Consider the following 26,595-nt stretch of genomic DNA (forward strand, 5'->3'; position numbering starts at 1 on the left):
TACATCAATTTTGGAGGACTGTATGATTTTAATTTGAACCCATAGAAAGGTGGTTTCTGTTGTGGAGTTTTTGGGCTAGAATAAAAAAAAACCTTTCTAAACATAATGTGATTGAAAGCTTATTTATTTGAGACAGTTGTTTGACTGAAGTAATCTGAATAATCTGAATATCCTGGAGTTGTAGGTTTAATGAATTTAATGAAGCGTGAATATTATGATTTTGTGACTTAACACAAAAATCACCATTACCAGAAAAGCAGCATCATGCTTTAGGACTGCTTTTCTTCAGCTAGAACTGCGGCATTTATCAAGGGAATCGTGGAGGATCGAGGAGGGGGATCATGAATAGCTACAAATAGCAGTTGATTTTAGTGCAGAACATCTGCTAGTAAGCTGAAGATGCAAAGGAATTCAACCTGTCAGCATGACACGAACCCAAACCATACATCCAAACTAAAGTTTTAGAATGACCTAGCTAGATCCCAGACTTGAATCCGACCAAAAATGTGTACAGTGACCTGAAGTGGGCTTTGCACAGGAGATGCCCTTATAATTTGGTGGATCTTTAATGTTGTTGCAAGAAAGAGTGTGAAAATATTGCCACGTCAAGATATGCCACGCTGATAGACTCTTACTCAAAAAGACTGAGTGGTGTAATAAAATCAAAAAGTTCTGCTTCGACAAAGTATTAGTTTATGGGTGTGCACACTTAGACAACTAGGTTATTGTTATTTTTTCCTTTTTCCCCTGAGACTGATGCAGAGGATGATAGATGGATAATAACTGTAAATGTGATGGCTATAGTCTTTGTTACCCTTTCCAGATAACAGTAAATAAGCACCAGGTTAAAAGATTGCTAGAAGAGTGATAAAGTCTGGAATAATTGTGCAAGTAAAAACACAGAATAATTTATAAACTATACACACAATGAAAGAAAAGTATCCACACAAAAAATATCGAGACAATGATACTTTCTGGGAAAAAATACAGACACTCACATGAACCTATAATTACAATCTAATTAAATGGAAAAGGGAGAAGACGCCACCACATGAGGTTGAGGAGCAACAGCAAGCAAAGAGGAGAAAAAAAACCCGTGTGTCTGTTATTCGCCCCCTTCTGGACAGTCTGTAAAGTCAAGCACTATAATTGCTTTTAAAGCAAGAGAGGAAGCATCACAGTCATGAAAAAAATTGTGAATACAACATCTTTCTCTCATTACATACAAAATTATGAATCTAATAATAAATGATTAGTTGTAGAAACAGACACAGGCTGTTTTTAGAGTGTAAAATAACACAATAAACATAAACTCAATACATAATTTACTATTATTAAGTAATGCATTAAATCTTGCCATGTGTAACAAGATTCAGCAGGAGAGCTGAGAGAGTTGCCACTAAATACCATGAAATATTACTGTTAATCCATAAAATATATTAAATCACAAACTACAAACATAGATTTCATAGATTAAATAATTGTACAGATTTCATAGTTAATAGATTAAAGCCTGTGGCCAAGAGCAATAATTAAAATTTAATGGTGCGGCAATTTGATTATGTAACTGTTGGAGAAATTTTAAGAACTTTTATGTTTGCCGACATGCTCCACTATGTATATTTAAATGAAATCTGTTGAATCTATCGACTGAGATTATACCACTACGCTGTTGAATTTTTGATTATGATTGGTCAGAGGGTGTTCATTTCTATAACAGCACAGCAGTTTCTATTCATGTGTTCATTCAAATCCTCCATTATACTACAGTAACAACTAATTCACAGAGACTCCACAGAAACGGATTAAAACGTGTGAAATTGTTGATATGGTGACGCTTTCTGTTAGTAGATGTGTATTTAACAATTTTAATAATAAACTGTAACTAAACGGATAAAATGTGTCATTCTTTATTAAATAAATAAATTTTAGCATTGACAAATGCCTGTGGTAGCAAGGGTATAAAACATTTTTGGACGTGTTTGTATTGGAAAATAACATCATATCATATTTTTATTTTATAATACTATAACAGCACACTGTTGTTTTTTTACTCCCTACTTAGCTTAAATAATTGCAATCAACTCAAATAAATGTCACAGGTCTAAAGAGATTCATACAGTACACAACATAAAAGGTGTCATTAAAATCTTATATCTAATGATACTTTAGCTAGCTTTGTGGATAGAAATGACAAACTATATTCTTTTGTCTTGCTTAAACATTCTATTTTTCTCCTCACACCATTCTACAACTAATAAAAGAAAAGAGTTAAGGATACTATGTGAAAAGAATGGTACTGCTGTTCAAAATGTCAGCTGTGCTAAGAGCTTGATTTGAAGTGACCTTCTTTTCTAGTGGAAGGGGAGGTCTGTTATTCAAGGCCACTCACTACAGCACTATAGTTCAATTGAGCTTTTTTTTTAACTAACATCACCAAGTCTAACCTGACTGAAATGATCAGCTCAACATAGCCATTCAAGCCATTTCTGTGCCAGAGTGTTACTGGAGAAATGCCATGGCCCATGTAGTACTCTTTGTAATTCTTCAGCTTGTGCCAGTTGCTGTACATCCAAAAAGTCTCCACACAGAGGAAATTAACATTTTTTTTTTTTAGCAAAATGTCTTCCAATTTTTTTTTCTTTATAATTTCAGATAGCCTTTAAGAAAGCTTTTGACAAAAGAAGTACATACTGAAATCATTCTCATGGCTGGATTGGGAAGCTGTCGCAAGGCTGTGATGGACTTTAAACAGGAAAAATGGCAAGCACATCACACAAACTTATTAACAAATTCAAAAAGACTGTAAGTCTTCAACTGAGATGAGGACCTCCACGAACAACCACTGACAAAGGCATTGCCGACGTGGTGCTGGCAAACATAGTCCCCTATTTTTGAAGACTTTTGGGAGACCCTTGTAGTACAAAAGCTATTCTATTACAGCTATATTCCAGTCCCACAGCTTTATAGTGATGAAATTAAGTGAATTCTAACACTTTATTGAAAAGCATTAACAGAGCAGATGAGTTAGAAACTTAGAAACTTTTGCTTGTATCTTTCTCATTTGTAAGTCGCTTTGGATAAAAGCGTCTGCTAAGTGAATAAATGTAAATGTAAATGTAGAAAAGAGAAATAGTAAGTTTGAAAGAGCTGTACTTTCCCAAATCGACCACTAGGAGGCAGAATGTACACAAAATTGAGCCTTAATAAACCTGCACTGTCAATAATCTCATTCCCTGCTATATGTCGCTGCGTTTACATGCAGGGCAAAGTACAGCTGTTTATCTCTGTCCAAGTCAGAACCTCAAAACTACTTACCGAATAGTTGGCTACCATCAAAAACTTATTAAATGACAAACGTAAGATTAACTATATAACAATAAAATAAATACGTTTGTACAGATTATCCATATTTCCATTTTGACTGAAAGGATGTTTACAGCACTGCTACAAATCACCAACCAGGGTAGGGCAACAGCTGGAGAAACATGACTTTTGATGGACTGTCCTAAGCCTTTACATCTTTAATAAATGTCTAACGGTTTACTAGCTGCTCGAGGCTATAGACTGACCTGTTACAATGGTATCCTGTGTTTTTTCACCATGGGTCACTGAAAGGCTGCTGGGGGAGGCAGGGGGTGGTGGGGCCTTCCTCTTACTCCTCTTCAGAGACGACTCGGTAGAGGAACTTCGACTCAGAGATGCTGTGACCTTCACAATCCAGAGAAGTTAGACCACAAACTGAACTGCTTTCACTCACCATAAAAGATTAAATGATTTGAATTGTCTGTTCATTTTATCTAAGTCTGTATTTAAATGAAATTAATCCTGTTTTGTGTGTAGTATATAAACGTATGACTATAAGTAAGTTCTGAAAATGACAAACGTGAACCTGAAGACCATAGCACACACATTGATAGCATTATTATTAACTAATAGCACAGGATTTGCTCTAAAGTTAAATATAAATCTAAAGAGAAGTGTAACATAAGTACTGCGTACCTGGTTGCCATCAGGATGACTGCTTGTTTGAGAGTTGCTGTGTTGATGGTTGAGGTCAGTGGGCTTCATGTGTGGGGGTAGAGGGGCCCGTCTCTTCTTCGGTGTGTCAGATGGCATAGTGTTCGAGTCGTACGTTGAGGAATGCATGCTGAGAGAACTCATGCTCATAGGTCTTGATTTCCTGTTGATTGGAGATGCTGGTGCACTTACAGTTGATGCCTTTAAAAAGAGACAAAATAGCAAACAATGTCACAGCCTTGCAGATAATCACAGTCCAACACTCCTGAATGGCAGGAACTCTTGAGACCAGACTCTAGCCAGCAAAAGTCTGAATTTGGGTACAAGGACAAGCATGACCACTGACCAATGGAAAAGCTCAGGGCTTGTCCATGCAAAGTTTAAAGGGCACCAAAAACAAACATTTACTCCATCAGCTATGACCTGCCTGTGCAATGGCAAACAAATTAGCTTTGTAAGTGAATTTACTTTTGGAAAACCTGCTTTCTCTTTCAGTAGATTCCTAAACATTCAGAAACAATAATGTTTTAAACCATTTAACTGATAACCAATTTACCACCTTCTGATATGAAACCCTGTTAAATCAGCACCCACCTGATCAGGTTTCTTCTTACTTCCTCTTCTGAACATGCCAAACAGGCCTTTATTTTCTTTTTCTTTCTGAAGTTTGTCCTTGCCAGGTTGAATAACATCTATTAGACAAAGTTTTTAATAATTGGATTAGAAATATAAGTTTAACGACTATAAACGATATAAAATGACTGCATAATACATCATTTGTTAATTGTTATCAAAATATTTGCAAATTACTACATTTTAGTGCATGTTGACTGATAAGTGTTTCTGTGCATGATTTGATCCCTTGTGAGATTCACATAATGCAATCAATGCAAATAATTTTAAGCAAAAGCAGTTAATCGAGGTCACATCAAGGCTTCCATTATGTTTTAATATACAGTAAGACATGCTGCATATGCAGCAATATAACAGGAATATAGAAGATTAGATTGCATGTATATTATGCAGCCATAAATTACATTATATTACAGCTGATAGTGACTGTTACCTGAATGAGTTGGTGATGAAGGGAAGTCTGTAAGACTGATAACTGTTCAGAGATTACAGAAAGATGAGTTAATAAAATGGCAGTGACAGGGAGCTACTGTAGAGGACATAAGTTGGGGGAAGTGAATACACGTCTGTGCAGCCAGAGCCAGCTGGATTTCTAATAAGCCTTTTTTTATTATTTGTTATTGTCATTACCCCGTGTGTCTCTGGCGTAGAGCTCCCTGAGGCCGAGGTCATTGAGGGAGTTGTTCAGGTCCAAAGGCTCCTGTGAGTGCATGTTCTGCAGAAGGACGGTGCTCTGCACATCAAATTCACATTTCTCACAGATAGCGGGCAGAAGCTCCTGCAGAGCAAGCTTAGGGTTCACTCGCAAAATTGTCTTCTGGGTCCTTTTATAGTTTATTACAAGACGCACAGTAGCCTGAGGGAGATAGATGTGATCAAATTAAAAAAGAGATAAAAAGAGAGGGAGAAATAGAGCCTATGGGTGTTTTCATTAAATGAGATGAGACACTGAATAAATCAAAAAGGCTAAACTTGACATTAGGAATGAAATCAAGCCTTAACAAGTTTGTAGAATTGATTTGCGAATAGAAAATTATACATTTTAAGAGACCTAATTAAAGATTAGAGCTTTACCTCTGGCATTTGTGGTCCAGTCTTCAGGTTCTTGTCCTCCACACCTTTGGGTTTGAGCAGAACCTTCTCAGCCTCCAGAGCTCCAATAAGAGCATTTGGCTTGAATTTAATGTGGTTCTTATTGGTGGAGACTAGCTCAATGGTGTGTCCTGATGGGTTGAGATGGTACTTTGCACACAGCATTACGAGTAGGTCAATCATGGGCTTACTGTAAACACATACAGATCAGACTTTTACACACATACACTTAGACACTTCATAAGATAAATATTTGCTCTAAATACATTGTTTCCACTGGATGGAGCTGTTGTGGAGGCAAATTTTCAGAAGTCTGGGTGTTCAAAATGATATGTCGTGACACTGCCATTTCTTACATTATCATCTTAATTAATAATAAGCATCAGTATTGGGAATATTTTTTTTTAAAATTCTGTGCAAATCCTTGAACAACACCATGAAACTCGGAGACATAAATCAGTCTATGGCAAGTACAGCTGTAGACAAAAGATTAGAAACTGAATATAGCTATGGAGAAACTAGCTAATATTCTGTGGCTAGGCTTAGTCCACCCTTCCCTAACAATGACATTGGCTGCTCTCACACTGTATGCCTGAGTCAAAATTTCAAATAAAATGTAAAAAATATAGTTTGGGTGGTGATGTAGCCAATACGACCACTATAATCAACAACATATAAAAGTACAACATAACATAATAAAGGCAATGTGCATCTGAGACTAAAACAAGAACCTTCTGTGTTCTCTAAAGTGTTGAGCACACACTCCAGTGTGTTCATTTGCATGAATAATGTCATACCAGTAGAAATAACCAAATTCCATAAAGCCTTTGGGTTTTAACCAAAATACTGTCCTGTTTATCTCAGGTTGAAGCTTCAGAAACATTCTTGAACCCCTTGAACTCCCAGACTTACATCTCTCACTCTCATAGATGCAGAGCTTTCCTAATAGTTTCACTGTGGTTACTAAATAATACATACTAGTTACTGCATAATATACTTTAAAATACTATATACTTTAATATACTATAAAATATTTAATGATTAGCTGGGATTTTAAAGGATTAAGCAGCTAGCATATATATATATATATATGTATATATATATATATATATATATATATATATATATATATATATATATATATATATAGGAAGGAATGTTTCTGCAGGAGCACACTGAGTATGGAAAATCCTTTGGTGACACCGAATAAGCTACATGATGCTTTCCAACTGCTTCTGGAATGCCTTTCGGAAATATACAGCTACAGTTAAATCTTGAGAAAGAAAAGGTTGGGGACACTATTAGCGTCCCAGCAGAAAAGACTGGGAGGAATTCGATACTTAATCCGTTTAAATTGAACCTGGTTTCAGTTTGAGCCTGGAAGATCACCAGCATGCTAGTTCATTTGCTTTAATAAAAACCATTTAAGTGTTTTTCTTTTCACCTCACTTCATTTTCTGCAATCTTTGCAATGCCAAGAACTGAACCAAGACAACACCATCAGTTGGCAAAGGAGAAAGCTGCACATTGAAAATGGAGGTTTATCACTCTGGACCGTTTAAAAGGCAGATCTGAAGAAGATTGGAGATTTAAAAAAAAAAAAAAAAAACCATAATAAGATACTGAATTTTGATGAATAAATTGCTGTATTGTAAGATCACACTGACTCCAGGATGTTTGAAAACCATTCTCATTTTCCATCCTAGCCTCAGTGCAGCACTGTGTAGCACCACCCAGCTGACTCAGAAAAGCTGCTTTAACACTGATGTAATAGACTGGTGACCTTAATGATCTCACTTATGTCCTTAAAACCAAACTTCAGTACAGACCACTTGGAAGTAAACATAGGGGCTACGTGTGCAGGTCAGTGTAGCCACACAGATGCAGACTTTAAGTTGTACATCTTAATTAAGCCAGACAATGATCAAGATTGTTTTCCATGCTGACTCTAGGATGGTGAAATGAATTTTTCTTTGGTAGTTCAAAAAAAAGTCTCAAGTTCAGTTTTCAGAAGTGAAGACTAAAGACCAAACTCTTCAATAAATTTGCCCAGAAAAAATCCTAACAGAGTAAAAATATTGACTTCTCTCTACCTGGCTTTTGTAGTATTCTTAGACCATGGTTTAATCTATTGGAGTCTACAAAGCAATAAAAGTTGAGAGATTCTAACAGTTGACTTATGCTACAGGCTACTATCTAGCAAATTTTTAGAATAACTCTATAATAGGCAGCTGAGAGTCAACAATATTCAGTCACTCATACAGAATACCTTTGTTCAACTGTGTTTTATACAGCAGGTGTGTTTCCCATCACTATTGTCACAAAGTGCAGGACAAACACAAAACTACTATCATTAACCAGGTTGCCAGGTTTCATAAATAATTCCAGACCAATTGCATCTTAAAAAACACACAAAAGACCTGAAACTACACCACATTATTTGGCATTGTATTTCTGCTTTGTGGACATTATCCACACACTTCATAACAGCAAAGGTGGGACTAAATCTGGAATGAGATGTTCAAAAAGTACATATGAATGTTAAGGTCAGATGTCCACAAATGTTTGGCCTTATAGTGCATCTTACATTATACAACTGTTCTCTTCCACTAATTTGATTGTATGCGCAGTGTTGCACGAGTGCTTATATTTAGTATAACTGCACTGGGATGTTTCCCTGTTTGTATCACTCCGCCTGTTTGCGGAGTCTAACAGTAACAACGGAGTTTGCCTAAGTTTAACAACAGTCCCATTGAAACCATTCCTACTGTAGAGTTAGCTACACAATGAGTGGATAATTTCTCATGAGCATAACTTCTGACTTATCTGCAATAATAAATAAATAATATGAAACCTTGTCAAATGAAGATGAAAAGGAAGAAGGGAAGCCAATTTCCCCCAGCTGCATCTTTAACGGGAATGTAAAAATCATTGTGATCTAGCTAGCCAACTAGCCAACAGGATCTCAGTGAGTGTGGGTTCTTCAAAATTATTTGGCCATATTGTCTGTTACTCAATATTAATTTCTTATTTATAAAACAGCTGCATAAAAGCGATATTGCACTCACAATCATGCTGTTATACATACTGTTATATCGGCATGGCTATGATTTCCTGCGGCACTCAGCCTGTGATTCTGTACATTGTACTTATACTCTGCCTTTTATTGATGTAAATATATTAGCTTTAATTCCAATTATTTGTTAATTTGCAAAATCTTTGTGATTCCTACTGAACCCCAGTAGGCCTCTATTAGCGCTTGTGCAGTTCCCATTTTCAGCCACTAGGTGAAATAATAACTCTATGGAAGCTAGGTGGGGAAGTAAGTATGTTGCCATGATTGTTCAACATCCAGAAAGTTGAAGAAATCAATGGAAAATATTTATGAAAATATTTTTATATATATATATAAATTTAATCATTGGTCACTCAAAAGAGGTACTTAATATTTCAATCGAATTTTTAAATGTATGGAGCTGTGAATGTGGATTAACATTTGTTGAAATCCTGAAGTACGTATATGGTAACCCTATTGACGAGCTGTAGCAGTAGCTGAGCTTCATAATTACAACAATGTAATCTTTCCTACATGCTTTTACACTGCCACGGTAAAGTTGAGTGGCATTTATGACAGTATATTATGTATCAAAGCAATTGTTTTTAATTCAGTTTTTCCTCTCTTATTTTTGCATTAGTTATTAGTTTGTTAAAATGTATCAAATATACACTGTAACCTTATTATGGACCCATGTGTTGTGAACATAATTGTGGGAATAAAAATAAAACAGCTATCTACAGAGGAGAATCATGGCTGAAGTTACTGCATACTTGTACAAAATCGTCATTGACAGTGAGTAAAGTCCATTAAGAAAGACACCTCTATCTTATTGTGAAACTTGTGTCAATGGATTCTTCGACTTTAATCACTGTTACTCCATAACAAGGCAGTCAAAATCATTTTATCTGCTGTGTATCCTTTAACCCAAAGATGTTTTTAAGTAAGACTATGCTATTAATATTTAAGTTTATTTTTAGTGCATAAGTATATTTGACCTATTAAATATTATAAGTTTTGTTTAAAAGTCCATGAAGTATGAAGTGAGTAAATAAAAAGTTGCTTCAAGATTGAATTGGTTCATAATTTATTGGCATAATCTTACTGAATTAATCATTAATCAGAATATTTGATCAAAAAAGGTAAATGAGCAGGGAAAATCAGTATTACTCAAGCCTAGTAGATAAATACAGTTTTGTTGCCACAATGCACATTGAGCAGCAAATGAAAATCATACAGTAGAACAACTATGATGCAGAAATCATCCACTCATCCTCAGAAAAAGCTCTATATCAGTGACAGACCATTTGAGGCTATAAGGAAACAAGTAACGAGAACCTGAACTTAAGCAGAATTTAGGCAGCTCCACACCACTACTGCATCTCTTGACATGTGGCATGAAGTCACAGTTTCACAATCTGACTGTTACTGCCTTGTCTGGGTTCAATTCTAGCCTTGAGAACTTCACCTACCATACAGCAGTAATAGAATGTCTGAGCAGAAATCCTGTAGTTTCTGACTTTGTACATTTCTCACATGCTGTGTACAGATGCTGTGTTGTGTTACATGTTGCATTGGGCTCCTGGTTAACAAACAATAACTTGACTTAAAATACAGGACTGTTGGATTGACTCACCTTCCATGCACCATTGTGGTTTTCTCCACACCTTCAGGCAGCACCACTGTCAGTAGCAGCTCTTGCTCCAGCAGATTCTCCTTCTGTTCCATGGTAGTGTGTGTTAATTCAGGGGCATGAGATGACACGCATGGACCATGCACAACGGCTGGAGGCAGGGGGGCCTTGTTTTTAGATGACCTCCTACAAAAGACAGCATGCAAATGAGGTGATTTTGGCCAGAGATAGATGAGAGTATGGAGACAGTGATCTGATTATTTAGATACACACTTCTTAAGTATTTCTTGTGTTTTGGCTAGCGGCAATGATTAAGTATGTTTAAACTATTACGTCATTTGGAACTGAACTTAAGCAGAGATCTGGCCTCTGTTAATGTCCACTTCCTGCAAATGATAGTAATCAAGTATCGAGTGCTTGCCTGGACTCCACCAGTGAGCTGTCATTTGGGGAAAGCAAGAGTGCATTTCAAACACAATATTTTCATCTTTAGATCATTCTGGTTCAAGAAATAAATAGTGATCTTCTTCAATTAAAGACAGTACTCTGTTTTTTTATATAACCTCAATACTCTAATACAGCCACAAGCGGCTGTATCTGTGGGGTCCAAGCATCATTCAAATAGAATACTAACTTAAAGAGAGACCATAGATGAACTGTTCAAATTCTGTTATGGTAGTTCAATGCTAACCATGTGAAATACAATTAAAGCTAGCACTAGTCCTTTTTCTAACCTCAAAATACTGAGCTAAATGTTATATGACTGCAAATGTAAATGTACACATACACATATTGAATATTAGCAGTATGGAAGTTTAAACCACCTTTCGAGGTCAAATTAATGTGAACGTGAAACATCAAACACCAACTCATGGACAGCATATGGTACAGCTCAGATTTGATTCATAGAATGTAGTGCTCGTGCTGTAGACTGCTTATCCATTATAAAATATTATCATTCCTTAGTGATTGGATTAAGCCCATCCCCTAATCTACTAATAAAATAATTAGTAAAGTCCCTAAATTATTAAGCCTTTCTGGTTGGGGCAGCACTAAAGGCTACTTTGTATGTTTCAAGAGCCATGTGACTCTTAGCAACCCAGTAATACAATTCCAGAAAACATAAACATTATTTATACATTATTACACCTTGGTATACACAATAAACTCAGATCTCATCTCGCAAATCTAGACTCCTGTCTCTGTGGAGCTTTATGGTAATTGAAACAGAACTGTTTGTGTTATTATTGCAAAAACAGCCTAATCGGACTAAACTCTGTGTGAAATGGGCTGTAAGTGATCTTTTATTGAAGACCCAAAGCAAGCAGCTATTTAATGAAGCAGGCTGGATCCACTTTACACACAAGTCACAAGACATTCAAATGAAGTGATTTATTCAATGCGATGAAGGAGGAAAGTGGGAGGCAGAAGATGAAAGCACAACAAATAAGATCCACACTAACCTCTTTAAGACCATACAGATGAGAAACCCAGCCACTGTGCTGGATATAACTACACAATTTTGCATGATTTAGTGATTGAACACAACACTGGATTGCAGCACACTCTGTGAAACTGTGGTCATATTTAAACATGACAATGAACAACAGGACATGTAGCACACAGATATACTGTAACGCAAACCCCACAGAACCATCTGCTGATCTGTTACACAGCATACTTAACTCCAGCACACTGTATATTATTTTAATGACATGACTGTGAGTTGATTTAGTGGACTCCCTGTATAGTCCTTAACTGGGAAGTAAATATCCTCCTGCTAGAGACAAAACGCCCCGGAACATGCATATGTTTAGGCTTCATGTTATCTTTAATTTGACTAAAGCTGAGAAAAGGAGTAAGCCAAAGCAAACAGACGTTTGTTTTTGTAAGGGTGAATCAGCAGACCATTACATTTCATTTTGACCTTCGGACAGGAAAGATCCGAAACAAGCAGACTTACTGTGTTCAAGACACCGAGACTCACGGTGCTGCACGTCTGCTTCATTTCCACAGATCTATTTTAAGAAGCTCAGTATACAAACACACATAAATAGGGCACGATGGATGTCTTCAGTAGCTACACACATTAAACTAACATTGTGTTGATTGCAAGAAGACAAACTGGTTTGACCTCTAATGCATGACATCCTCTGAAAGCCTCTTCGTACGTATGATGGGCAATGCCAATCTTCCATTGTCGTTACAAGTTGAGTTTTCTGTGTAATAGAACTTCCTTGTACTCTATAAACTTAGATAAACAGTCACATGTGTCCTCTTCCACCACAGAAGTATTTACTCAATTCAGATTTTCTGACAGAAATCAGTTAAAGGTGTTTTCATGGTAAATGCCACCAATCAGATTTGCTCAATGTTGAAATGACACCAGCTTGAGGCATGATAGCAATCGCAAAATGGTGGTAATCAAGACTCAAACCTGAAAATTCAAACATGTTTTAGCTTCAAACATGTTTTAGCTTTAAATCCTATGACTATTGGAATTAATGTTAATCTAGCCATCTAGCATTCTTTCAGAGAGCTTAGAACCATTAATTAAATAAAGAACACATAAGAAAGCACTTTTGAATGGTCTTCACTGGGCAAAATTGACCATGCTCTCTGGATGGGAGGGATGGCATACTTTCTCTCCCATGTCCATCACAGAGACAAGAGCCAGTTGTGGGTGTCTATTAGCTGATGTATGCAGAAGAGGGCAGATAGTGCTTCCTTCTAAGTGTGTTAAGCTGCCCTGTGACACATCAGCAACAGCAGTTTGAAAAGATGTGTTTGGCTAGATTAATGTTTCTCAGAGTAAGTATGTGCTAGTCTTCACCCTACCTGGTTGGTAGGTAGCCCTTAAATGTTTTATGTAGAACCCTGCAATAAACTCTTAAGAAGAACCCTTTTAGGGAGCAAAGAACCCGAACTACCTTTGAGGAACCCTTTTTTTCCTAAGGGTTAAAGGTACACCAAAGTGGGACTTACAATGTTGTTAATTTGAAGCCCCTGGCAACACAGTTTCAAATAAAAAAAAAAAGAAAAAGAAAAAATTGTGGTAATAAAGATCCATTTAACAATGGTATATTCACAAGTATACAGTATATTATATATTTTACAACTATTTAACTATAACTAAAAGCTAAAAGAAAAAATCTTCCTGCCTGATCAGAATAGAGTGGGCGTGTCAGATCGCACAGTGATTGGCAGCAGTGTATCCCTTGCAATGTAAACAAGTTGAGAACATTGCTAGCACTAGAAAAGCATGCAGGAATGACAAAGCAAAGTTTCCACAGCGCTTTTGTTTTGCGCAAGTTGTGAGTCATTGTGTGTGTGTTCGTGTGTGTATGTGTGTGAGTGTGTGTGTGTGTGTGTGTGTGTGTGTGTGTGTGTGTGTGTGTGTGTGTGTGTGTGTGTGTGTGTATTTTGTACTAGGTCTGCAACAACTAATTGATAAAAACAATAATAATCGATAATTAAAATAATCAACAACAAATTTCATTATGGATTAGTTGCCCCCCCCACCCCACCGTACTTCACAATGGTGAAAAACGCATTTCTATTTCATTTTCTATTGTTCAAAACATGAGAATGTTTTATATTAAGCGCTTCAAACTAACTTGTAAGTGTATTAACACGGCTTGTCGTGTCAGACGCTGCGACAGATGCATGTGCTGTTTAATGTGTTCCAGATGTGTTTTCTTTGGCACAGAAATGATATTTTTACCTTTATATCCTTACCTGTAAATGTTCATGCCAGTATTTCCAATTTAACATAAAGGCTCGTCCTGACAGCAAGTGAGTCTCCATTAAACTTCACTGAATGAGTTCGAGTCCACGCAAACAGCGTGCAATAGAAAGGAAGCACAATAACTCTGACTAAGATATAAATTTGGATCAAATATGTTGTTTGATGCTATATTTAGCTATATTTAGAAACAAAAGTAATTGTGTTTTTTATGAGAGCAGTAAGTGTAATGGGGTTATAACACGTAATTGTATAGAAATGTAAGAAGTGTCATACATTTAGATGTATGACATAGCTTGATGGCTTGGCGGGTAAGGATCTTGGTTACTGATCAGAAGGGTGGGGGTTCAAGCCCCAGCACTGCCAACCTGCCACTGTTGTGCCCTTAACCAGCTCTGCGCCAGGTGCGCTGTATCTTGGCTGACCCTGCGCTCTGACCCTGCTGGGGTATGCAAAGAAAAGAATTTCACTGTGCTGTAGTGTATATGTGATCAATATAGACTCATTATCATTAATAAAGTAAGCTGTTACTGTGTTCAAATGAGTGTGTGTGTGTTACTGCATAACATTCAACATCTTACCAGTTAACACTTAATTAATTAAATTTACATTAAAAAAATAACTTTTCCACGATATTCACGATATTTTTTGAGATGCACCTGTATACTGATAAGTAGAGCATGTGTATACCACATCTATGGTTTAAAATTAGCTTTTATATTGCCTAATATCACGCTGTGGCAGGAGACTTAGTAACCATTTAGGGTTGTAAGTTTTCCAGTGAAACTCAACAAGATCACAAACATATTTATCCATTTATAGCATTATGAGATTTTATCATGAAGCATGAAGTCACTTCATGTCTTGTGCCCAGTGTAAATCAATATGATACAAATAATTAAGCAAAAATGTAGCTTACCTTTTTACAGTAGTAAAGAGAACATGATTATCTCAGTCATAGTGCAGATATTCTGATCATTCTCATTCCATACACCGTTTAAAAAAATATTAATTACTCAGCATTACCAAACATAAACTATTATACTAAATTAGTGTGTACATTACTGTATAAATTGATACAAATTCTAGAGAAGTCACTTCTGTTTCTGAGATTGTGTAAAATCTAAAGCAGGTAGCTGATGTAAGCAGATGGTTAATTTTGATTGGTACAGTACAGTGGTAGACCTAAGGAGGCTCAAGAAACTTGGTCTGCTTTTTTTGACTTTATGTACTCAGTAATCCTCTGCTGCTCTTTAAATACATATTGTACCCAACCACATTCCAGTATTGTATACTATTTGTTCTATTTGTATTCATTGAAATTATTTTCTAGTCACTTCTCTTAAAGAAGGTTTATGTTTTCTTTTCTGTTGTATCTCTGCCTTTGTGAGTTTACAGAGCCTCACCACAAGCATTGTTCAATAGTATAATTGTCTCTGTCATTTGTCCGTGCATGTGACAAATAAAATTACTTTGACATCCACTCAACCTAATATTGTCCTGCCCATCTCAAAACTATATATAATATAGTCCTGTCCATCTCAAAACTGTATATAATATAGTCCTGCCCATCTCAAAACTATATATAATATAGTCCTTCCCATCTCAAAACAGTATATAATATAGTCCTTCCCATCTCAAAACTGTATATAATATAGTCCTGCCCATCTCAAAACTGTATATAATGTAGTCCTCCTCAAAACAGAGGGAAAATGACAGAAAAAGAAATTCAGAAATCCCAAATGAAAAAGAAAGTAGTACTGTTCTGCCTTTGCAGTAGGTGGTAAAGTCACCACAGAAGCTATAACTAAGAGTAAGAAGCGAATTCATTTAAAAAAATATATAATAAGTTGACAGTACATTTACAAAATAACAAAAGTATCTAATATACTATCTAAATATATTTCTCAGCAATAATTATTCTGAAAAGAGGTTACAATACCATAGTCGCTGATGTCTAATTGGCTGGACAAGCAAATGTACATAGACACATGCTCAAACACAGGTTCACACAGAGAAGCTCCAAAGTCCAAAGTTTTTACAAATCATCACCCTCTTCATTGCAAAACTAGCATTAAATTATAATGAAGTGCACTATTCTTTAGGATAATATGAAAGCCTCATTTCAGAACGCCAACCCCCACCTCCCATCAACACTTATCACCATTAATAAAAGTTAATCAACTATCATAGAGCAGACATAATTGTTCTCATCTGAGTCAAAGAGACGTTATGGGCTGATGAAAATTGATCTAGACTTTGGATGGTGAATGTTTACTTTGAAAAATACCTCTCAAAGACATAGAAGCTTCCTGGTAGCATTTGGTATATGAGTTCAGTTTGTTTGATGAAAGAGCTTTGTTTACCCCTCTGGCTCTAATATTCAGACAGGCATGTAAGTGCAATACACATGTGACGGAGAGCCTCACACAAAGCCCTATTTGCACACAGTGGCACTGTGCTTTTTCAACACCTGACATGTTCCAGCCTGACCTGCTAGAGGCCTCCTCCTGCTCCAACCAGCTAACACCAGGATTTGATCACTGCATACTTATTCATCAAAGGCACACCTAATTTTACAGCAATCCTAACTGAAAATTGGCATTAATACTCTACTGGAAAAAAAAAAAAAAAAAACATGCCACTGTGACAAATAATTTTCTCACACTTTTACAAAAGGAAGATTCATCTATATTTTAGATAGATGTGAAGAGCACTTGTACATCTGATACTGTACAATCAGGTTGCTGACATTTCCCTCTGCCTAGGAGTGTCTGAATACTTAATGGCACCAGTGCCAACTCAGCATGTCGCTCAGTGCCATAGGAACATATGGGAACAGATGTTCAGTGGGCATTTGGCCTGCTTTGTTTGAGGAACACCTGGTGCTAGGAGAAGTATGCAGCACAGCTGCAGATGGTTTGCATGCCCTTAAAAGAACGGCTCAAGAGCCCAGACAGCATTCAGAAAGCCGCTAAGAGCACGCGGCCATCAGATGCCAATAAACTTCTCAAACAAGTACTGATTCTAAAGATTTAGGCCGCATATGATTCTATTCCTGCAACAAGCTCAGCAGTCATGAACTAAAACAAATCAGACAATTACTTTATTAGAACCAATAAGTAAATAAAGTCTGTGAACTGAAATTGCACTTGAATAGGAGTTTACAAAAATAGAACAATAATTGTGCAGGAGGAAAAACATTTCACACGTTGACTCATAAATCATATAAATGAGCTATGAAATGCTACCCTATTAGTTTGGGAAAGGGGGACAGGTTCAATCTCAGGTCAGATATTACAGAGTTATGCTATATAAGGTTGTGTGATATTTGCATAACAAATATCATGTGATAAGACCGAGATTCACTCTCGTAGATCAGAATGAATGAACACTCAGTTCCAGGCCTCAGTGTAGAACATAGCAATCAAGAAGACTAGATAATAAACTACATTTAACACAAACAGCAGCTCGGTTCTGTGCAGAATGCAGTGTAGAATGCACACCCTTGATGATTTAACTCAGTTCTATCTCTTGTGCTACTGTTTCTGCATTTAGAGCTACAGTAGCTTCTGCTAATCACCCATGAACAGTGGGAATAATACATGAAGATTATCATGTTTCCACTAGTCCCTAAAATCACTGATAATGGTTTCATTCATCAGGAATGGAAAAAAAACTTACAGTTACATTTATCAGGTTAAATTGCTTCCTCTATTCATGAACTGAAGCATGCACCCAGTAAGACTGATCTGATTTTAGCTACTAGCCATGCATAACAGGGAAACCTGCCCATTTTCAGCAGCATTAATAAAGTGGTTGAGGACTGAGGGAGGCTAAGGAGTGACTACCGTGTGCCTGATTAATGTTTTTATTACTTACTCAGCAAATTGTTTTTTCAAATATTATGTAGATACACAGTACTTTAAATGCGTGGAATTCAAGACCAATATATTGCTGTAGCACAAGGTATCTATGGTCAGATATTGAAAGGAGGCAGAGATACATGTTGTGTGGATTCCATACATTCCAGTTCTTGCTATTTCTGCTGGTATGTACTAAAGCTTTCAGAAATAAATACCGTTACATCATGCCATTGTAGAAAGCCATTATAAAGAGAACAATTCAAATACAAAGTATACACAGCATTGCAAAAAATATATGTCTAGGCGGTCAATAAAGAAGGCATCTGAGTTCATAGCTAGCTTGTAACTTAGCCAAGGTCATGACCAAAAACTGGTGCAATACTCTGGGCTAAAGGCTGTAAAACAGCTGGCTGTTGCAGTGCTTCTGTAAAGTGTGTAACCCACTGCTCCACTGAGGAAAGGTGGGTTTATATTCTGAGCTCTGAACAATGAACCAAAACTGTCCTGCTACCTACTTGACTACACCCAGAATATTTTAGGAACAGTTCAACACTACAAAGCAGTCCATTGGGAATTAGTATACTCTATTCAATATAAACTAAATTAAATAAAATAACTTGTTAAACTTTTAAAAGGTTATGATATAATCAATTCTGCATGACGTAATGAAAATAATTCATATACTAATATAACGGACAAGCAGTGCACTTTTCACTATGAGTAAAATAGACAGTGTCAAAAATGCTGCCTAACACACTATAAGCAGAACAAACCAAACCTGGTAAAAGAAACCATTTGTTCTATTCACATTTTCTCCATTCATTTCACTCTTACCTCCTGATCCACTGGATTAAATTCCCCTGTTTACAAAGCTGTCATAGTGCACAAATCCTGATAGAAGTTCACACAGAGTCAGTTTCAAACTGCCTGTACACACCGGACTACCTTAATGCCACGCCTTTGCTTATGACATCAGAAAACTTGGCTTCGCATACCTCTCTCACTCCAGCTAGCTGTCATAGAGAACTCCTCCAGTGCTGAAGAGCCGTGCGCATGTGTGTGAGTGTGTGTATGTAAGATTAGATGATCCTGCTAGGGCAGCCTCAGACAATTGTAAGAAGACTAGTAATCAGCTTTGACTTTGTGGAAGGTGGATAAATGACTGTGGTGTGGCCCTCCATGCATTAATACATTTATCTCTTATACTGTGTCTAAAACTATGAGGCAAGACTTGCACTAATTCAATCAGGCTTTATCTTTATCAGTTTTACCTAAGCACGGGCATGTGCATTCTTGCAGCTGACATTTACACAATACCCCCCCCCCCCCCACCCTTACCTCAAATTCAGTCGAGCAGCCAAGACATGTTATGTGTCTGAAGTGTGCTTTTTTAGTTTGCACTAAAGCTACAAGGCTGCTGTTGTTAACAGATAAGGGAAATTTATTGCTACCAATTTAGCACTACGCAAACTGTATGTCTAAACTGTAATGCATTCACTTGTAACCATATCGAGTTGTTCCCAGTCTCAAATAATAGCTCAAATAATCTAGATGGAGATAATACACTCCAGCTAGCACTCTAAGGGTTCTCGGGCAAAATTATTCTTTTGCCTTTCTGGGGTGAGCTAAAATCTATATGAAAATAATAACTGGAAAAGCGTTCTGTCTGCATTTATAAGAAGCTTATTAATAATGTATCAGTAAAGCTTAAATGGCTACACAACAGAAAACAACTTAGTATCAATAATGTATATGAAATGACACTGTATGTGTATTTAAAAAAAGCTAACGTAAAAAAGCTAACGTGTGAATTTTATCTAACTGAACCTAAAAGCTGCAGTCTTCACGGCACTGCAATAGCATGATGTATGTACTCACATTCCTGTACAGGCATGTTGATCCCCAGTGGTGTAATTAAATCATGTGGCAAAAAGCTGAATTTACCAAGCCTGTGCTTTTGTAATGCAAAGTTAACCTAATAGACCTGTTATAATAAAAAAGCTTGATGTCTGAAACAATAGCTTATCAAGACATAACAACTTCTGATTAGATTACATTCACTCTGTATTGATGGCTGATTGAGTGATTATCATTCAGACAAGACAAGATTGCCAACATTCAATGTAGTCAGTCACTGTTCTCTGAATACCGATACAGCTGCTGCCTCACCCTTTCTTTCGTGTATAATCTCATCTGCATACTGTAGTGCATGATGTGTGCCTTCTAATAGCTGCTGCTGTAAATAAGTAATCCTTTACTTATCCCAGGACACTTGTTCACAATATGTTATTAAACATTCTTTCAACACACTTCATACTGTTTGTCATTATTTTTCTACAACTGTATACTGAAAGGATTTATAATACTGCTATCTGGTATCAACCAGATTCTCACTTGCATTTGGTTCCTCTCAAAGTGTTTTCTTCCTCATGTTGTCTCAGAGAGTTTTTATTTACCACTGTTAATTCTGGCTTGCTCATTAAGGATCGAAATCTACATCTGGGTTACTTTAAAGCTGCTTTTTGACAGTGTCTTGGACAACGTGTTAAAAGTGCTTTACAAATCAAGTTTAATTAAATTAATCATAGTTCTTGTTTGAAAACTTTTAGGTTTATCAAATATCTGAAGAATCAGTATTTACATAAAATACTTTCAAAAAACATGTTTTTGTATGAGTATTACATGAAGTTACATGAAACATCTAGGACTCACCATTTCTCAAAATAAAAGTCCTGACTAGCAGTGTCACAAACCATAATTCTGACTTCAATACCAGTACCAAGTACAGTACCACAATAACCACCCCACCCATTATCTTGTGTAATTATAGTCTTTAAGCATAATAAAATGTCAACGTACTGTCAGCCTATTTAAATAAATTGTACTGATTGTTGAATTGTTTGGTAGTACTAATGGTGATCTAGGATCTAGTACATTCATTTACCTTCAGTAACCACTCTGCAGTCAAGGTTGTGGCAGATCTGAAGCCTATCCCAGGAACCCTGGCTGCAGGAGAACAAGTCCCTCACTGGACACACACACAAAAAGAAATTTTGAGTGGCCAATTGACTTGCCAGCATGAGTTGGGAAAAAAATAGAGTAGCCAGAGGAACCCCAGAGGGACCAAGACAACCTCATGTGCCAGCATGCCACCCTGATCCTGATCTAGTACACATCATTACTGTTATTTGGTGCTAAATTAGCGTTAAATTGGTGTTAATTTATTTTCAGAATGGCATTTCCATTAGTATCACAAATCACAACTGTACAATAAATCTGTTTTAAGCATGGTCAGTGAAGCATGGTCATTTGTGATGCGACCAGTTAAGCATGGTCACATCACAAATGAAATGAAGTGCATTTGTGATGTGTTTAGGATGACAAAATGATGCTGGGACATCTCGGGAAAGAGCGCTGAGCTGAACTAAGCCGAACCGAGCCAGCTGTAGCTCTTTAAACCTGCAGACAGATGGGCTGCTGACATACTGATCACGAAAGCAATCAGGCAGAGAGAAACTGTGGGAGAGTATAAACAGCCAGCCGCATCATTTTCAGTCTCACTCAGCTGCTGTTACCATTCATTATATTTTATATTGAACTTGTTGCACTGATATAAAACTGAAAGCCTTCAGAGTTTGTCCAAATGAGCTAATGTCTGAGCTACTCAGCAACGCCTACTCTGCTTATTCCATATACTGCAAACAAGGAAATCAACAATGGAAAGTTACACCCATATCAGTATACTGTAGCTTTCGTCAAATGCACAGTCAACACTGGGATTTACTTTATATACAGCTACAGTCAGAGGACATTTACACTGTACTATAGCCAAATTCCCTTGTCTCTATCATAGTTTAATAGAGAAATATCTTCCATGTTTGATTTTTTGCTTTGTTAGATTGTAATATGGATCTTGGTTTTTCAGGTGAATACTACTTTTTTATGGGAGCTCTGTTGACATATAGGTAAATCTAGGTGTAATTCTGAGTGTGAATGTACTATAATAAGAACAATACAGGAACAGGACAAATGCTACTGAAATAATCAATTAACAAAAAAAGGGAGAGGCCCAAAAAATTCTTATCCTCTTAACACTCTTATCCTTTAAAAGTAGATTATACCCACATGTTCAAACAACACCCATAATCTCACTGGAGTTTACACAAAAAATAACTCTCAGGCTATTTAGTGTTCTTCACAGAGCAGGCTATTTGGACTTCTGAATCATTGTTTGCAGTATGGAAAGTTTTATTCAGTAAGCTGCATAGAGTGCGGCAAAGCATAAAGGCAGGAAGAGGTGACCTTGAGATCACAGCGGTGGCTCTCTTATACAAAGTGCGAGTAAAGCACCACTACATGGTGAGAGGGGTCTTTTTGTTGTTTGTTAGTTTCCATCCCCCTTGCCCCAGTCTGCAGAACAATGCTGATCTTGCCAGTTTTCCTGTCTCCTTTTGAAAACAGGGGCAATGTTAAAAACATACTGTGTAGACAGGATCTGTCGGCATAGCAGCCTGCAATGTGTGATGACCATCCGTGAAAGCATTATACTTGTTGGGATTGTAAAGCATGGCCACGTGTTAAAACAAATGCAATTCTCACTACTTTTAAATAAAGTCAAAAAAGTGTCATATTCTATGGCAGGTTTCAGTGATTTGAGTTAAAATAGGTGTGTTTTGAAGCCTCTAGAAGCACTGTTATAAGGCAGGATATTTGACAGGAGGTAAGGCAGCAGAGGAATGTGTAACGAAGACAGAGAAAGAGAGATATTCCCAATGGAAAGACAAAGCCCAGAGCCAGGGCCACAGCTGGTAATATTGTAAGAGGGGTCACTAACAGTAAACAGAGGCTTCTTAAGGGAAGGTCTGGGAAGACCATTACTCCGATGACACTGTGTGTTGGGGGGATGGACAGAGAAAGAGAGAGAGAGAGACAGAGACAGAGACAGAGAGAGAGTCATTTTGTATGTGAAATCACCATGTCCTCTGTGCACCCCCCTTATTTGAACCAAAACAAAATGTTTTTCCCACACTGCTGCCCCCAAAACCCCACTAGAACTTTCTCACTCGTTCAAAGAGAAAGATAACCATCCCAGAGAGATTACAAAATGCACACACACACACACACACACACACACACACACACACACACACACACACACACACACACTTACAGCCATCCTTATAACGGCTCTGTGATATAAATCAGTCCATTCCACCCAGTAAATAATGCGACAAAAATTAGAGCAATGAGGGCAGAGATCAAAGGTTCTTACAATTTTGAAAGCAATACATTGCATTTAAATGCTAAATCTGAAGGTGCAAATAGAGTTCACTGAAAAAGTGAGTTTTGTTAAGTAGAGAAATCACCATCCATGATCCCAATTTAGTTCTATGAGGATTCAATTTACACGAGTGAAGTCGTAGGACATTATACTGATTCTGAAATTGATCAAATCATGTGCTTCAGTCTCTCACAGTGTACGCACTAAATTCAATCTTCCATTTGTTGGGTATGAATACAATACCAAACATTAACATTGTTTCTCCAGAGAGAGCTCTGTTCATGTTCATGCTCATTTTAATGGGAGGTTTCAATGAATTTACTTGTCATGTAGCATCCGGCAAAGGTCAAAAAAAAGGTCTCTGAAGGACGGCCACCCTGTCATTCACCCGTGGCTTCTCCTGGGCCCAATACGTCCTGAACACGAAGTTCCCAGCACATACACAGACACAACAAGCCAAGGCCAGATTGAATCAATCTCTCTCTCTCTCTCTCTCTCTCTCTCTCTCACACACACACACACACACACACACAAACAAAATCTCTCTGGATAATGGTTAGAGTATCTGCCAAGGCTTTAGATAAAGAAGCAGCAATGAACTTACTTCAATCAGAAATTTACTTGAATATCTTTTACTGTTTACAAGATAAGCCAACTACAATTAGGAGTTCCGAGCACCCCCAAAAGGCCCACAAAAAACACATGCCTTAATACGACTGTGTGTAAGTCACTAAGGGGTGTGAACATGTTGAAATAAAAGTATGTTAGTAAAGAGCCAACATTTACATAGATGCAGAAAACTGCCATTGCGTCTGGAGTCATAATTATGGCCATTACACAGCATCCTTTCTTCAAAGACAAAGGTGCATTGTCTGTGCAGAAATACTTGCCAAAGAAGCAGCAGCTAGTAGCAGATCACATGCTTAGTGGCTTCAAATAAAAACAAAGAGCAGACAAAAATTCCACACTTAACTAGGGCTTAGAGTTTTATCCTAAAAGGCTAAATAAATGTGCAAGAATCAAACAAGAATATTTATATTTTTGGTCCTAAATGGGAGACTATAGACATAGTTATAGACTTATATAAATAAGCAGTAATTTTCTTTTTCAGTTCAGAAAAGATACCATTTGTGCCACTATATTCATGATTTACTTCATAAAAACTGACGTTATATACTGAATTCTAATTTAGTACAGTAGTTGCTTGCTTGCATGGATTACAGGAACAACTGTAAATCAAGCTTTTCTAAATTGTCAGCTATATGTTCATCATACTGCATCATTAATATGAATTATTTAGGGTGGCACATTGTCGCCTTACAGCTACAAGGTCTGTGTCTGTGTGGAGTTTCCCTTGTTCTCCTTGTATCCATGTGGGTTTCATCCATGTTCTCGGTTTTCTCCCACTACCCAAAACATGCAGGTAGGTCAAATGTCTACTCTAAAATTGCCCCTAGGTGTCAGTGAGTGTGTGAATGTGTGTCCACATGCTGCAGGTTTGGGGTGTTACCCAGTGGTTCATAATTGAAGTTTTTCAACTCGCTGGCATATATACACACACACACACACACACACACACACACATATATATATATATATATATATATATATATATATATATATATATATATATATATATACATACACACATGGAGACCCAATTCTGACAATCTCAATGCTTTCACGAGTCTACAAACCCATTAAAACACACACATGCAGGCATGAAATTATGTGACAACAAAGCATCCTTAGATATCAATAGTATACAAAACTACAGTTTTCTTCTACATTACAATGCAAATATAGTTGCAAATTTTATTTACATTCTAGACAGTAGTGTGTCAATATACCAAGAGAGATATCACAAAACATTTATCACAAAACTTGTTTACGATGCATGATATACACTCACCATATCTAAGTATTCACTATAACATTTTTTCTTTTCCGTTTTTTTCAGGCTCTTGTATTGTAGCCATACCAAACATGCTTTGTTGATGCATCATTTCACGCCTGCATGTTTGTGTGTCTTAATGGGTGTGTATAATTGTGAAAGCATTGAGATTTCATCAGAATTGAGTCCCCATGTTTCGAGAGGAGGTGTGTGGCCAGGCATGTGTGTGTGTGTGTTTGCTTGCTCCAAGGCTGGTTGTACAGATACACAACAGAGATAAATCACGGGCTCTAGTAGTGTTGCCAAAAAACTCACGTCACACATGAGGAATTCACACACATGCTGAATTCACACACATGGCATCTTCAAGATGTAGTTATTAACCGTGTCTTTCTCTGAATCCCTATAATTTCCATCCAGACCATGTGCAATGTTCTTTAGAGAGCAAGAACACCTTATTATCTCCCCCAAAACATTTACTTTAATTAGCTTCCCAAATCCCTGTGACACATATTTTTTCCTCGTACAGGCAAAATAATTTGCCATAGAACCTTGTAGTTCTGCTCAGACTGGCCAACATCTAAAAACAAAATGAGTCTCAACACCCTGAGCAGGACCGAAGGATACACATGCACTTACACTCTCTTTTAGGGTCCATTAGGGTCCATGGAAATGCTTTCCTTCAGACCTCAGCAAAACAGTACCAGACCTAGTAGTGTTAAATGGGGCTATTGAGAGAGAGGGACGGGAGGGGAAAAGTGTATGTGCATGTCTGTGCGGTATGTGGAGGAGTCATGACACATGGTATGTACTGTAGATGTATGGCACGTGCAGACAGAGTGAGCATTATGCAGCACTCTGGGGGAGTCTTATTTATGTGCACCCCTGTAACTCTTGTTAGTTATATTAAACATATATTTCATGATCTGGAAATAAATTTTCCACGTAGTCACAATTATTTTAGTATACACTAAAGACCTGCAGACACTTAAGGCAAACAAACACTTAACAGAAATTCTTACTTAAACGTTTATCTTACCTGTGGATGGAAATGTGGTGGCAATCTGATTTCAATTCAGCATGCCATACCAGCATTATAAAACAATTTAAGATTTCTACCTTTACAAAAAAAGGGGGTTCTGCTGTGGTTTTTTGAATGGTTAAGGGTTCTAGGTTTCTAATAGTTTTCTACTCTAGAACCTAACCCTGTATTGTAGGGTTCTACATACAGAAAAACCAGTGGGACAAACTAAAGAACAATCATGTATACTAGATTATAAAACTTTATCATTTCTATTTCTCATCACAAACATTAGAGGTTATTTTACTGTTTTTAGTGTTAATTTTTGATCAGAAATTAGTCATGTTGATTGTTT

At 37.0% G+C, this 26,595-nt stretch overlaps 1 protein-coding gene across 8 annotated transcripts in view; it reads right to left on the minus strand.

Moving 5' to 3' along the window:
• The window catches only part of cobll1b (cordon-bleu WH2 repeat protein-like 1b), a 41,558-nt gene that overhangs the window by 9,578 nt on the left and 5,385 nt on the right, over nt 1–26,595 (minus strand). Inside the window, exons 2-9 of one of the 8 annotated variants that reach the window (XM_017470101.3) lie at nt 20,989–21,072; nt 10,437–10,619; nt 5,728–5,935; nt 5,284–5,509; nt 5,087–5,128; nt 4,615–4,712; nt 4,003–4,221; nt 3,573–3,711 (exon numbers count right to left, since the gene is read on the minus strand). In XM_017470101.3, the coding sequence (XP_017325590.1) occupies nt 3,573–3,711; nt 4,003–4,221; nt 4,615–4,712; nt 5,087–5,128; nt 5,284–5,509; nt 5,728–5,935; nt 10,437–10,528 (1,024 nt within the window). In that variant the 5' untranslated portion in view covers nt 10,529–10,619; nt 20,989–21,072. Of the gene's footprint in view, nt 1–3,572; nt 3,712–4,002; nt 4,222–4,614; nt 4,713–5,086; nt 5,129–5,283; nt 5,510–5,727; nt 5,936–10,436; nt 10,620–12,396; nt 13,796–14,171; nt 14,201–14,454; nt 14,618–16,120; nt 16,314–18,878; nt 19,015–20,988; nt 21,073–26,595 lie in introns of those variants that run through there. The other 7 variants (XM_017470100.3, XM_017470103.3, XM_047155939.2 and 4 more) reach the window with 7 other exon arrangements.

The sequence above is a fragment of the Ictalurus punctatus genome, chromosome 6, assembly GCF_001660625.3.
Source record: "Ictalurus punctatus breed USDA103 chromosome 6, Coco_2.0, whole genome shotgun sequence".
NCBI classification, from domain to species: Eukaryota; Metazoa; Chordata; class Actinopteri; order Siluriformes; family Ictaluridae; genus Ictalurus; species Ictalurus punctatus.